At 36.9% G+C, this 12,349-nt stretch overlaps 1 protein-coding gene across 4 annotated transcripts in view; it reads right to left on the bottom strand.

Annotated features, from left to right (window-relative positions):
* The window catches only part of LOC140717185 (TBC1 domain family member 22B-like), a 339,243-nt gene extending 328,078 nt beyond the window's left edge, over positions 1–11,165 (bottom strand). For 2 of the 4 annotated variants that reach the window (XM_073030477.1, XM_073030480.1), the window contains exons 1-2: positions 10,954–11,165; positions 5,727–5,783 (exon numbers count right to left, since the gene is read on the bottom strand). In XM_073030477.1, the coding sequence (XP_072886578.1) occupies positions 5,727–5,783; positions 10,954–11,009 (113 nt within the window). In that variant the 5' untranslated portion in view covers positions 11,010–11,165. The remainder of the gene's footprint in view (positions 1–5,726; positions 5,784–10,953) is intronic. The other 2 variants (XM_073030478.1, XM_073030479.1) reach the window with 1 other exon arrangement.
* Positions 11,166–12,349: the final 1,184 nt, after the last annotated feature.

Below are 12,349 nucleotides of genomic sequence, written 5' to 3' on the forward strand. Positions count from 1 at the left end.
CAATTAATTAATGTCTCATGGGAACAAATCATCACCACCTGATTCTAGGAATCAGAAACTGAAAGATTGTTTTCAACGATAAACAGAGGCAAAATAATAGTTGATATTAAATTTAAAATTACTTACATTTAAAAATCACTTTACTAAAGTGAATGTTAAAGTATGGCAAAAAGAAAATCACTTTCACTTCCCGTTTCTACCCAGGCCAGCATGCAGCTACTGGACCTAATAAAGTGTAGCTGGCCTCCCATCTCAGAACAACAGAGTCACTCCCAGAACTCAGTATTAAGTTTAGCAGTGCAGCAAGAGAGCAGGCATGATGTCATCTGACCTCCCTCGCATTCCACTCTTCTGAGCTGCAATATAGGTGCAACTGAGGAATGTACATCTTGGAAGCCTGCAAACGATCCTGTGCAATTCATCAGAACATAAAAACACTGCTTACCTTTCTATGGAACAACCTTTTCCTGAAAATATTCATTCATGACAAAGTTTGGTGAAGGATATGATATCTTTGGAAACTAGTCTTGTTTCATTAATTGTTTACTGATACAGGTATTACATTCAAGATTCAAGTATACAGATTGATTTTGTCTTCAGTCTTCACTATGGATGTGAAAGCTGAGCACTTCACCATCACCCAAAGACACTGAAGAGGCATTATTGCAATGTCGCTAGAAAATTCTCCATATCACCTGAGAACTGTCACCTGTATTCTTATCAGAGCAGAATCAGAATCAGTTTTAATATCACTGGTATGACATGAAATTTGTTGTTTTCTGCTAACAGGACATAGCAATACATAATGTAATTTATAGTTAGAACTATTAAGTATAAAAATTTAACCCAGTAAGCACAGATATTATTTGCACTATAGTGATGTTCAACTCTTGACATCTAAAGTATTAGATACACATGTCACTGAGAGAACACATGGTGATCAGAGGAAGTGCTAAAAAAACAATGGAAGTATACTGTACCTCAAGAAAATTGACATGAACACACTAAGCAGGGAAGAACAGTTCACCAACCAATTACAAGCATACAGGAGCCCAGTTGGAAGAGAAACTTCAAGCCCTCAAACCAAAAGGATCCAGAAAGGATTAGCAAGGAAACCCTGACCATCCTATAAGTTTCATTTAGAAATAAAGTAATTTCTATTTACAGAGTCATCACAGGATCTCATAGCAAACCAGAATGGAGATTATCCTCATGGCAATGAATTATGAAAATACAGGTATCTAGAACTAGTACTTTTGGTAAGAAAGTGTAACTCATGATGATACACATGATAAAATAAACTACAATTTTGATTCTAACATACTGTGTGGAATCCACTTCCGCTATAGAACCTTCAAAGACTTTCATAAGTAGTAATCCTGGAAAATTTATTTCTTCAACATAAGCTTTTCTTCTGTAGCTTCGCTATATGGCAAAGCGTCCTACTGTATCAAGTCAGAGAGCAAGGTGAATTCAGTGTGGCTCAAAAGTGGGCACTTAAAAGTGTCACATTAAGGGCAAAACAACATCTTTTAGATTTGGGATAAAAACAAATTTACCCCTTCAAAATGGCTTGGTTGTCCTAAACACTAGACATCAAACATACATTTAAAAAAATAGAAAATTCACTCACACACCAGACAAACAGGAAGAAGATGGTACAAAGAAAAAGGTGGCTACATGGGGGGTTTTTTTTAAGATATAAAAATAATAGGAAGTTATGGGAGAGTTTTGAGCAGAAACTAGAAAGTGGCTTTAAGCAGAACTGCTCCAATTTCTGGGTACCGTAAATTCTGGTGTATAAGCTGAGAATTTGGCCCTAAATTTTGGTCCTAAAGTTAGGGGGTCGGCTTATACAGAGGGTGCCAACTTTGGAAAAACGAATACACAGAAGACAGGTCAAACATATTGGCTGTTTTTGAGTCAAATTGGTTCCACTGTCGACACATGAATTCTTTGGTTTGTTTAAACTCACATCCAGTGGCTGCAGCACGGACATCAAACCACCGGGGATGACTGCAATGTCCGTTTTTTCAGCTTTCAATGCTGTTTTTGTCTCACCTGACAAGTGAGCTTTGAACATGTCCCAGACAAGTAGCAACTTTTCCATCCTGCAACTTTCGGGATGTCGATGCCACACCTCTTTAACCCACTTTAAGCCACCCGCTTCGTCCATCCAGCAGCATTCTTGAACATAAACAACACCCTGTGGGAATTTTCTGAGCAATCTTTGTTTTTTTGTCTCAGCACAAGATCACATCTATTCATCAATCGGGTGCACCAACTTCACATAGCTTTGAAATTTTCGTTGACCTCACAGTGTTTTTCGTCCCATTTCAACGCTGGAACTCAAATCATTTCTCTGGTAACAATGTATCCAGACGATCGCTGTTGATTCACCCACTCTAAAACTTTTTCTTCCAGTTCTGGCCACTGGCATGTATTCCCGCAGTTGTACATTTCGTCTTTGGCATTTCCCTCAGCGTGTCCTCTACCTTTCTCCACTCTCTCTCGTTTACACTAAACTTCTTAGCAGCTGCAGAATTATTCGTTCCTTTAGCAAAATCAACAACCTTCAGCTTGAAGCCAGCATCATATTGCATTTGTTTTAAGCTTTTGTACATGGTGGTCGCAAACTCAATACTGAGTACACGGACTGATCCCGCCACCCCGTGTTATGTTTTAACGAGATTACGATGGGCGCTAAATGGTTTCACAGGGGTTACATTTCAAAGGATTCTTTTCCATTGGAAACCTAATCCAAAATTCCTCTCCCTGGTTTATTTATTAAGAATTTGCCTATAACACTCTACAATATGTAGGCCTGTTTTCTTAGCAGGTACTAGTTCACAAAATTTCCAGGGTCTGGATCCGGCAAAGCTGAGTACTGGCATGTGAGATCTTGTGATTTTTTCTGGTTAAATCAAAAACCTCCACAAAAGGGGTTGGCTTATACAAAGGTAACATAAAAAAGGCACTTTTTTAACCTTGAAAATGGGGGGGTGGGGGCGGCTTATACTCTGGAAAATACGGTAGTCACCAGAATAAATGTTTTGAAGATCATCAAGGTTTAAATATTTTACCCAAGGTAAAATAATCAGAGAGGGAACAGCCAATCAAATATGTTCTAGAATTCCAAGTAGTGCTGCTGCGACTATTCTATACGAACTCCCAACCCCGCAAACCCCACAAACCCCACACCCAACAACAGAACTCAGAAGAATAATTTATCCTATTTTTTTTTTTAAACCAGATCCTACACTCACAACGTATCAATACAAGCAGAATCACAGGGAACTGTGGTGTGGATTGGTCTCTGTTAGAAACTTGCATTGAAACAGCCCATTTTACTTTCCTACACCCCTCCCCCCTTCAAGAGAAGCATATTTACATTAAAAAAATTGAACTGAAATTTATAATCAGGATGGCAACTGTACCAAAATGTAACCACTTACATTTATAAGCCTATAAAAATAATTTTGAAACTTCAATGAATAGAGAGTTCAAGAGCAAAACTCCTTCACCCCTTAGTATCAAGTTTCCAAATTTTTTTCATTTTTTATTTCTACAGTATCCTGCTGATACAGAGAAACAGGTGGATCCCAAACCAATTTTTCCCATCATATTCCTTTTTAACAAAAAATATTTGCAGCAATTAGTATAACTGAGTAAAACTGTGCATGGGAGACAGAGACTTGTGTATTTAGGAAATTACAGTGGATTCCGGTTTATTAGGACACATCGGGACCAGGACATTTTGGCCCACTGACACGCACACCTCGTCTAACTTAAATGGGAAATCACTGATTGAATCCTTACCTTCATGCTTTTTTTGGGGTGTGTTCCCTGTTGCCCCTCACGTAATGCCCATTCTTCTCACAGTTTATCTTGCTAATGTACCAAGTGTGCAGTTACAGATTTTGCCACTCCAGTTATCTCTACCAGCTGACAATGAGTGGCGTTAGATGAATGGCTTATAATTTGGTCCAACAGGGTTATTTCTTCAACTAATATTAAATCTTTTCATGGCAAGGGTCTCAAGTTTTTCTGGTCAGAAAAATGTTTTAATTATTTTTTAAATATCACTACTTTCCAAATCTGTAACTGTCAACCCAAATGAATAACAGAGCACAAGCAAACAACTGAAAACACAAAATGCTGGCAGAACTCAGCAGGCCAGACAGCATCTATGGAAGGAGGTAGTGACAACAACTGACACAGCTGCATGCTCTAAGCATGATGTAGTGTCCAGCAGCCACACAAGTGGCCATGACTGACCAGCTCTGGACCCAATTAGGCAGCATAGTGTCCTAAGTAAACAACGGGAACCCAGGTTAAGAATTGTCCCAAATCAGGATACCCCAATTAACAGGAATCAACTGCATACTCCTTGATTATTGACACGCATTTCCAATGCACCAAAACAATCTCAAATAATTGAAAACAACCATACAAATCCAAGTAATCTAGAACAAGCCCAAATACTCCAGTTGCAGCAATACTTTCATGCATCATACACATATACACACACACAGTGGCCACTTTATTAGATACCTCCTGCACCTAATAAAAGAGGACACAGTGTATGTTTGTGGTCTTCTGCTGTAACCCATCTGCTTTACGATTCAATATGCGTTCAGAGATGCTCTTCTGCACACCATGGTTGTAACACATCAGACTGGTTCAAGCTAACAGGAAGGCAAGAGTAACACATGAATACTTGGGTTACTCTCGTCTTCCTGTTACCTTGAACCAGTCTGATTATTTTCTGATCTCTGATTAACAAAGCATTTTCACCTACAGAACTGCCACTCACTGGATTTTTTTGGCACCATTCTTTGTAAGCTCTAGAGACTGTTGTACTGAAAATACCAGGACAACAGCAGTTTCGGAGATACTCAAACCATTTTGTCTGGCACCAACAATCATTCTATGGTCAGACATTTAGATCACATTTCTTCCCCATTCTGATATTTGAACTGATCAACTGAACCTCTTGACCATGTCTGCATGCTTTTATGCACTGAGTTGATGCAACTTGATTGGTTGATTAGTTAGTTGCATTAAAAGGTGTACAGGTGTAAATAATATAGTGGCTGTTGACAGTATACTTTGGAAAGGTAAATTTAAGACTATCCCTATTGACAGATTAGACAAGGGATGGTAGATTGGCCAAAAAGTAGATGTGCCTACAAGTGTGAGTTTAGTAATACATAACAGCATTATGTAAACGAAAAAGTAACTGAATGTGTCTGCAAACACAAATCCCACTGTCATGTTCTAACAAATGTGCAACCGCTCTTAAAACGGCAATTACAATCTCTTGATGACACTTGAAACATGTTTCAAAACTCTCACATTTTGTAACAGTAACTGGAATGAAGAGGCTTTGAAAAATAAGCACCCTGCACCAGATTCCTGCCAAATCAATCCCATTACAGTCACTAACCAAGAATGTCTGGTCTGCCTTCTCAATACAGATTTTCAATGAGAAATTCCATTTACCCTCCAACTCCCAACTACTAGTTTGAGCTACAAAGTTATTCTGTGTTTACTTTGATTGCCATATGAAAATGAAATCCTAATCATGCAGATGCTCTTTTACTCTACATAATTTTTTCCATCACTTTGTAAAGTTCTGACTATATTCACAGAATGAAGGTCATCATGCTGAAAATGTATTTCACATAATCACAAGAGAACAATGAATTATGCTGCAAACCTACTTTTTGTGTAGCCGGGGATCAAATGGGGGATGCTGTGCTCCATAAACTTGTTGTATACTAAGGAAAGAAAAAGAGAAGAGAAAGATATGCCATATAAGTGTAAAAACGGAATAAAGCAAGCATCGTTTACACTTCATATAGAAAATCTGGAGGAAAAATCCGATTCATTGCATTAATGTATTGCATGTATAGAATTTAGAGTCAAGATCTTCCCAAATGAAAGGAAGCATTGCAAATAAAAGGAGCTGTGAAAATACAGAAGAAATAGCACTCTTTCTCACTGCAATGAAATTTGTTGCATAATGCAATGCCGTGCGTTTTCTAATTACAAATAACAGCTAAAATGAAAGACAGTGGAAAGAAATGATAAGCCTGTGTATAAGTCAGATCTTTGAACAACACTGCTCAGAGAATGATGCAAGCACTTTTGCCCTTCAACTGCAATTCAATTCTACAACCACGCACTGTTCAAATACTATCCCTTTACATAACCCAGCTGTAATTTTTGTCCAGTTCTATTTAATTTCAAGAGGAATCAAGAAATACACCAACATGAAACACTATACAAATATGGTGAAAAATCAGTATGCTCAAGACCACAAAAGTAATAACGGACATGAAATCCTCTACTATCATCACATTTATATTGATTAAGAGAGATTCATCGAACATTGGGTGATGAAAAAAGATGTACAAATATCACAGAATAGATATGAACTGTGAATTACATGCAAATTATTTTAAAAAGGCATCACCAGGTTAATTCTGACTTCATAAACTACATGTTTTCTTTAAGTCAAAGATTAGAATTAGAATCAAAAACATTAATGAGAAAGACAGCATTCCTCTGGCAGAGTACAGTGTTGTTAGCATCTCCTTTAACATATCAGTTGGCAATCAAGTATCTCTTCCTTGAGGACTACCACAAATAGTAAAGGTGAAGCAATGTCTTGGCTCAAGCTGTATCACTTGTAGATCAACAAAAATCAGTTTTAGTATCAATGCCAAAGTTTGAGACATCCAATAGGCAAGGGATGCTTTATAAAATGGAAAATTGCGACTTAAACTTTAGTAATTATTAAATCCAAATACAAAGCTGAGCAGAATTTTCATAGTCAGTTTAAAAAAAAATAAAGGTTCAAGTACATGAAGTGAAGGGTAATCTGGGTCTTGGATGCCGCTCAGGTTATATGCAAATAATCAGCTTGAACAATACTCATTTGCTTTGTCCATTTTTTGTTTATATAACTCAAAGCAATAACTAACTATGCTCCAAAATTATGATAAATCCAAATCACTTCCAAAGCACAGAGGTACTCGTTGATCATTGGTTATACCAACTTCATTCAAAGCACAATTTGACTGTACTAGAGCAAAGCAATCTGTTAGCTTGAAAATTAGCAGGAATCTTTCATTCTAGGCAAGTACATCACAAATTAACCCCTTATATTTTTCAATTTACAGAGCAGCTAAAATGACACATGTACAACATTTATGTCTGCTGATAACAAGTCTCAACATTGACTACTAAACCAATTGTAATTTGTTAACTTCAAATACACTCAATTGATAAACTTGATCTTGATATTCTGGTCCTTTGTCAATACTTCTATACTAGAAACATGATAAATCAGATATATGGTCACCTTACCAGGTACCTGTCAATACTTCTATACTAGAAACATGATAAATCAGATATATGGTCACCTTACCAGGTACCTGTAAACTTCCTCAACTGTGACATATCATTGCTGTGGCCACTAAAACAGCTTTAGGTAAGATTATACATCTGTGATGCAAGTATAATGGCAATGAGCTATGAAATAATTCAATTAATCCACGATACCATGTAGAGGCCACTGTGGAAGAAAAACCTATTTGTCAAACCTAATTACAGAGTAACTCTTTTATCCAGGTAACAAACAGGTTCCATTCATTTGAAGATATCCACATATTCAAAAAAACAGTAACTTACTCACAGATACTGTTGCATGATTGCCAATAAATCAGAAAATACAAAATCACTCCACAGTGCTGTAATGAATGGCATCAAAGCACTTAAAATCGATAAAACAATTACTAAAACTGGCAAAAGAAAAATCTAGATCTGCCATTTGTAAGAACAAACTTATTTATGAATATCAGACTTCTGAAATTAATGATATTGTTTCTACGTTTGGATTGCCCATAAATTGGATGCCTTAACCCAAAAGCACCATGTACCCATTTTCTTTTGATAAACAACTAATTCTTATTGCAATATGACAGCTGAAGACCCTAACTCATCAAACTACTGAACAGAAAAATGTAATAAGAAAATAAAATTATGTGCTGAAATTAAAACATGGGATTTCAGTTACTGAAAATTATCTCTATTTCAGTTACATTACAATAGTTTAAGAAACACACACCTAAAATGGTACAGTTTGATTCAATTTAGGTCTTACTACAAACCAAATGATAATTTGCTGTTCAATACTACACAAAAGCAAACACGCTGATATGCTTTCAGAGGAAAGTTTGAAGAAATCAAAAATATTCAAAAACCAGTAACTTCCTCTCAGATGTTGTTGCATGAGTTTTCTGATGACTGAGCAGCATCGTAGAACCTCATTCTCCACAATCAAATCAGAACAACACAACATGGAAAACAGCCATTTAGCCCATCATGTTCAAGTTGGCCAATCACCCATTTCATCCACTTCACATTGCAAACAGCTCTTCTCCTTTACCTAACCCATTCTACCTGAACAAAATGCCCTAATCTGGGGAAAAGTGCAAGAGAATATCAGTTTCACCTAGAAACATCATTTGGATCTCTAAGTGGCAAGAAGAGACAGAAACTGCACCTCCTGCCAAGAGAAAGAAAATAGTTTGTGGATATGGATGGGTAAACCAGGGAAAGAATGGCCCCTTCAAAATACTGAACAAGATGGGAAAGAAAAATATACTGGTAATGGATTTCCATTGGAGCTGGCAGAAATTATGAGGGGTAATCCACTGAATGGAGAAAGAAGAGGGCAAAGCAATCCTATTGTGTTTGTGTGGAAGAAGAGGGCATTAATCGAACTGTAGTAAGTCTAGGAGAAGTGCTAAGGATGCAGTCTTTGGAGTTAATTGTGCATTTAATAATTTCACATTACAACTTTTAGGTTCTCACCATCCAGCTACTAACAACAACAAAAAAGATGAGGATGTTTCTAAGCCTAGCTTTAAAGTAAATCCCAAAAACCACAAGTTGTAAATCTGGTATAACAATGTAAAATTGCATACAAATCAATTGTTAGTAATCCATGTCAAGCGGAAACTTTATCAGTATCTTGGAAGATAGATAATGTCACCTCCACGTTAAAGTTGTACAGACATCCAATAAGTTTAATTGAACAACAAAAGGCAAAGAGACAGACAAGTCAGCACCTGTTTTACTGCTTTAGAAATGCATAATTTCACACCCACAGAACTACTGTGCTACACAGCACATAATATTCCATATAATTCACATGGCATACTAGTGATAAATTGTCATTTCAAAGCATAACTAGCATGGTGCTGTCCCAATAGGAAGCTGCTGAACTTTGAGCAGCTTAAAAAAATAACCTAGCTTATTGAGGAAAATGTTCCCTATTAATTATGAAACATGCAAGTGTCACAAACCCAGGAAGCCAATTTATTACTTAAATGTCTCAAATCCACATTGTTTGCCTACACAACAAAGTTTCATGCCAAACAAACAAGCTCTTTTGGTCCTAAAGCAAACTTAGCCGGAGATTGTCAAAGCACTTCACAAGTGTAACATTTAATCATTAACAGCCTGGATCAGATCCCTGTGCACGCAAACAAACATTTACAGCTGAACGTCAAAGATGTTGGAGAGAGATAATGTGAAATGTAACATCCAATAACATGTACCTGACAGGACGTTTACATGAAATAACCTGAAGAAACAAGCAAACAGCAAACTAAATGAGAATGAAAATACTAAATAGACTTTATTTTCGTGTAACTGTTCTGTTCCACAAAATGGCAGCTGAGCATTAAAGTCAAGAGGTGACTGAATCCTTGAATTATTATAAATTACACTATTTGTACTTAAACCCCACGTGTGCCATTAATATGCAAAGATTCATGGGAATGCAATATATGGGACTTTAACATATTTATAGCCACCTATTATAGCCACTGTAATCATATGGGAACACAGCCACCTGCAGATTCCCCTCCAAGTTGTACACTGTACTCCTTCAATGACTCAATCAATAGCAGTTTGGACACAGCCTTCATCAGGGCTACAACTGTTAAAGAAAGTGGCTTACTCCATCTTTTCCAAGAGTATTTGGAGTAGGCAATAAACAAGGGCTTTGCCAATTACACCCACATCTCAATGAACAAAAAAAACATAAGCAATAAACTACAAAAGTTTAACAAGAATTTAAATCCAAACATAGAATGTAAACAAACTTAATGGAGACTGAACACCCACTAACACCAACTGAACAAAACACAGCGTGATCTCACACATTTTCATTAAATAGGCATTTTCCTTCAAAAAATATCATTGGCATTGCAAAATTTAAAATATTCAGAAAATTAACAAGTTTTTTCAAACCTACTGAGACAAAACTTCTTATTTGTGATAAGCTTATTTATCTTGTGATAGCATTCTGATGCAGAATCTATACAAAATGGATTACAGATTGAAATTTTAACGAGGATGGTAACTAACAAGTAGTATTTATGCAAATAACTAATTGGAGATGGTTTTCCATTTTTGGTTCTTTTTGAAGTATCAGATCTCAACGCAGACGTTACATTGTATCATTCTAGAACGTCTGATATAAAACTAGTCATATCAAAAGTTGCACAACGTTGTAATCAGATGTAGGCTTCAGTGAAAGTCAAAATAAAAAAAACTAGATGCTTTCTGACAAGGCAGCCAGCCTATGCTAAGATTGCCATAGTCTCCACTCTATACAGAAGTTACTTTGAAAGGTATTAAAAATGCATCAGTAAAATATGACACTGAAAAGAACTACACAGTGCCACGGGGGCTAAGACCTAACAAACAATTCTGCCTCTGTGCTCCCAATAAAACAAATTGCTAAAAGGGAATTGCATGCTTGTAATCTCAAAAGCAAACACTAAAGCGAAATAAGCAGCAGGGTGAGGGTGCAGGAAATAATTGCAAGAGGCATCAACCGTCCCGGAGTCAGTGAACGAGAACACGAACCTTCCGGGAACCTTGTTGTTCCGCTTCCAGAACTGCCTCCTGTTTTCATTCGCCATGACACTCTCCTCTCACAATTTCCGGTTTAAAATTATCCGAACTGCGGCTGGAAAACCGAAGCAGTAAAGCGAACCACCACATCAAAAAACGGTTAAAATTTGAAATAAATCCCCACAAACTATACGACAAGCAGCCATGTTGGCGAGCGGTGTCAATACTCCTTTCTCATTGGCCGGGGTAGACCTTCCTGCACCGGTCTGTCCAATTAGAGTGTGTAATATTTCCAGGTGCGCCGTCTCCTTGACGATTGAAAGAGTTGATTGACATGTGGATCTGGGCAGGTGTCCCCGGTGGGGCCATTGATCTCAGCTGTCAGATCACTACAATGTTTAAACACCAGATGGAGAGATTAAATGACTTTATATGACCAGTGTTGGCAGATTATTGTTTTATAAACCCTCTTCTGCCTTAATAGCACCATGATAGCAGGCTACAAAATTTAAAAATATGCAGACATCTGAATTCTGAAATGAAAACAAAAACTCCTGGCATGTAAACAGCTTCTGTGCAATGGACAGGGAGTTGCAGCTTCAAGTCTTTGATTGGTAAACTTCTTCAACAGGATTGTTCACAGTCATCGATTTAACCAAATTCATTTACAATGCATGTTGATTTGACAATAAGACAAACTTTAACATTTATTTGAATTCAAGTTTAATGGTGATTTGTTTATTCCTTTCAGAAAATTTAGAAAAATCTGTGCATAAATGCCTATTTTAAGGATATCAAAAATATCAGGATAAACAAGGATGAATTATATCTCCAACAAATGACCTGTACTCCCACAACAGTTAAATATTTACACAAGAGATTCTGCAGATGCTGGAAATCCAGAGTTACATACTGGAGGAACTCAGCAGGTCAGGTACCATCTCTGGAGAGGAATAGAGAACCTATGTTTGGGCAGAGACCCTTCATAGCTAGACAAAGATTCAAATCACCCCACACATCGAAAACTATAGACCAGGTGTGGCTAAACAGAGAACATAGAAATCTACAGCCATTCAACCCACAATGTTGTGCCGACCACGTATACTAAAGTGAATTAGGTAAATAGAATTACTTAAGTTAGTCACTTGATGACCAGAATGGATATATGCTGGAACAAAGTATATTTACCAAAAAATATCCTTTTGCACTATATTTATATTTTTGTGAAGTATTTATGTTAATGAATCTCAGCGTTGTTTATGGTGACATGTACCGTATGTACTTTGATAATAAATTTACTTTGAACTTTTAAACTTTGTATAATAATTTAGTGTATTTACGTTATACCACCTCAGAGCAACAAATTCACATTGCTTAAGTCTGTGATAATAAATATGATTCAGAATCA

Source organism: Hemitrygon akajei, chromosome 27 (assembly GCF_048418815.1).
Source record: "Hemitrygon akajei chromosome 27, sHemAka1.3, whole genome shotgun sequence".
Taxonomy (NCBI): domain Eukaryota; kingdom Metazoa; phylum Chordata; class Chondrichthyes; order Myliobatiformes; family Dasyatidae; genus Hemitrygon; species Hemitrygon akajei.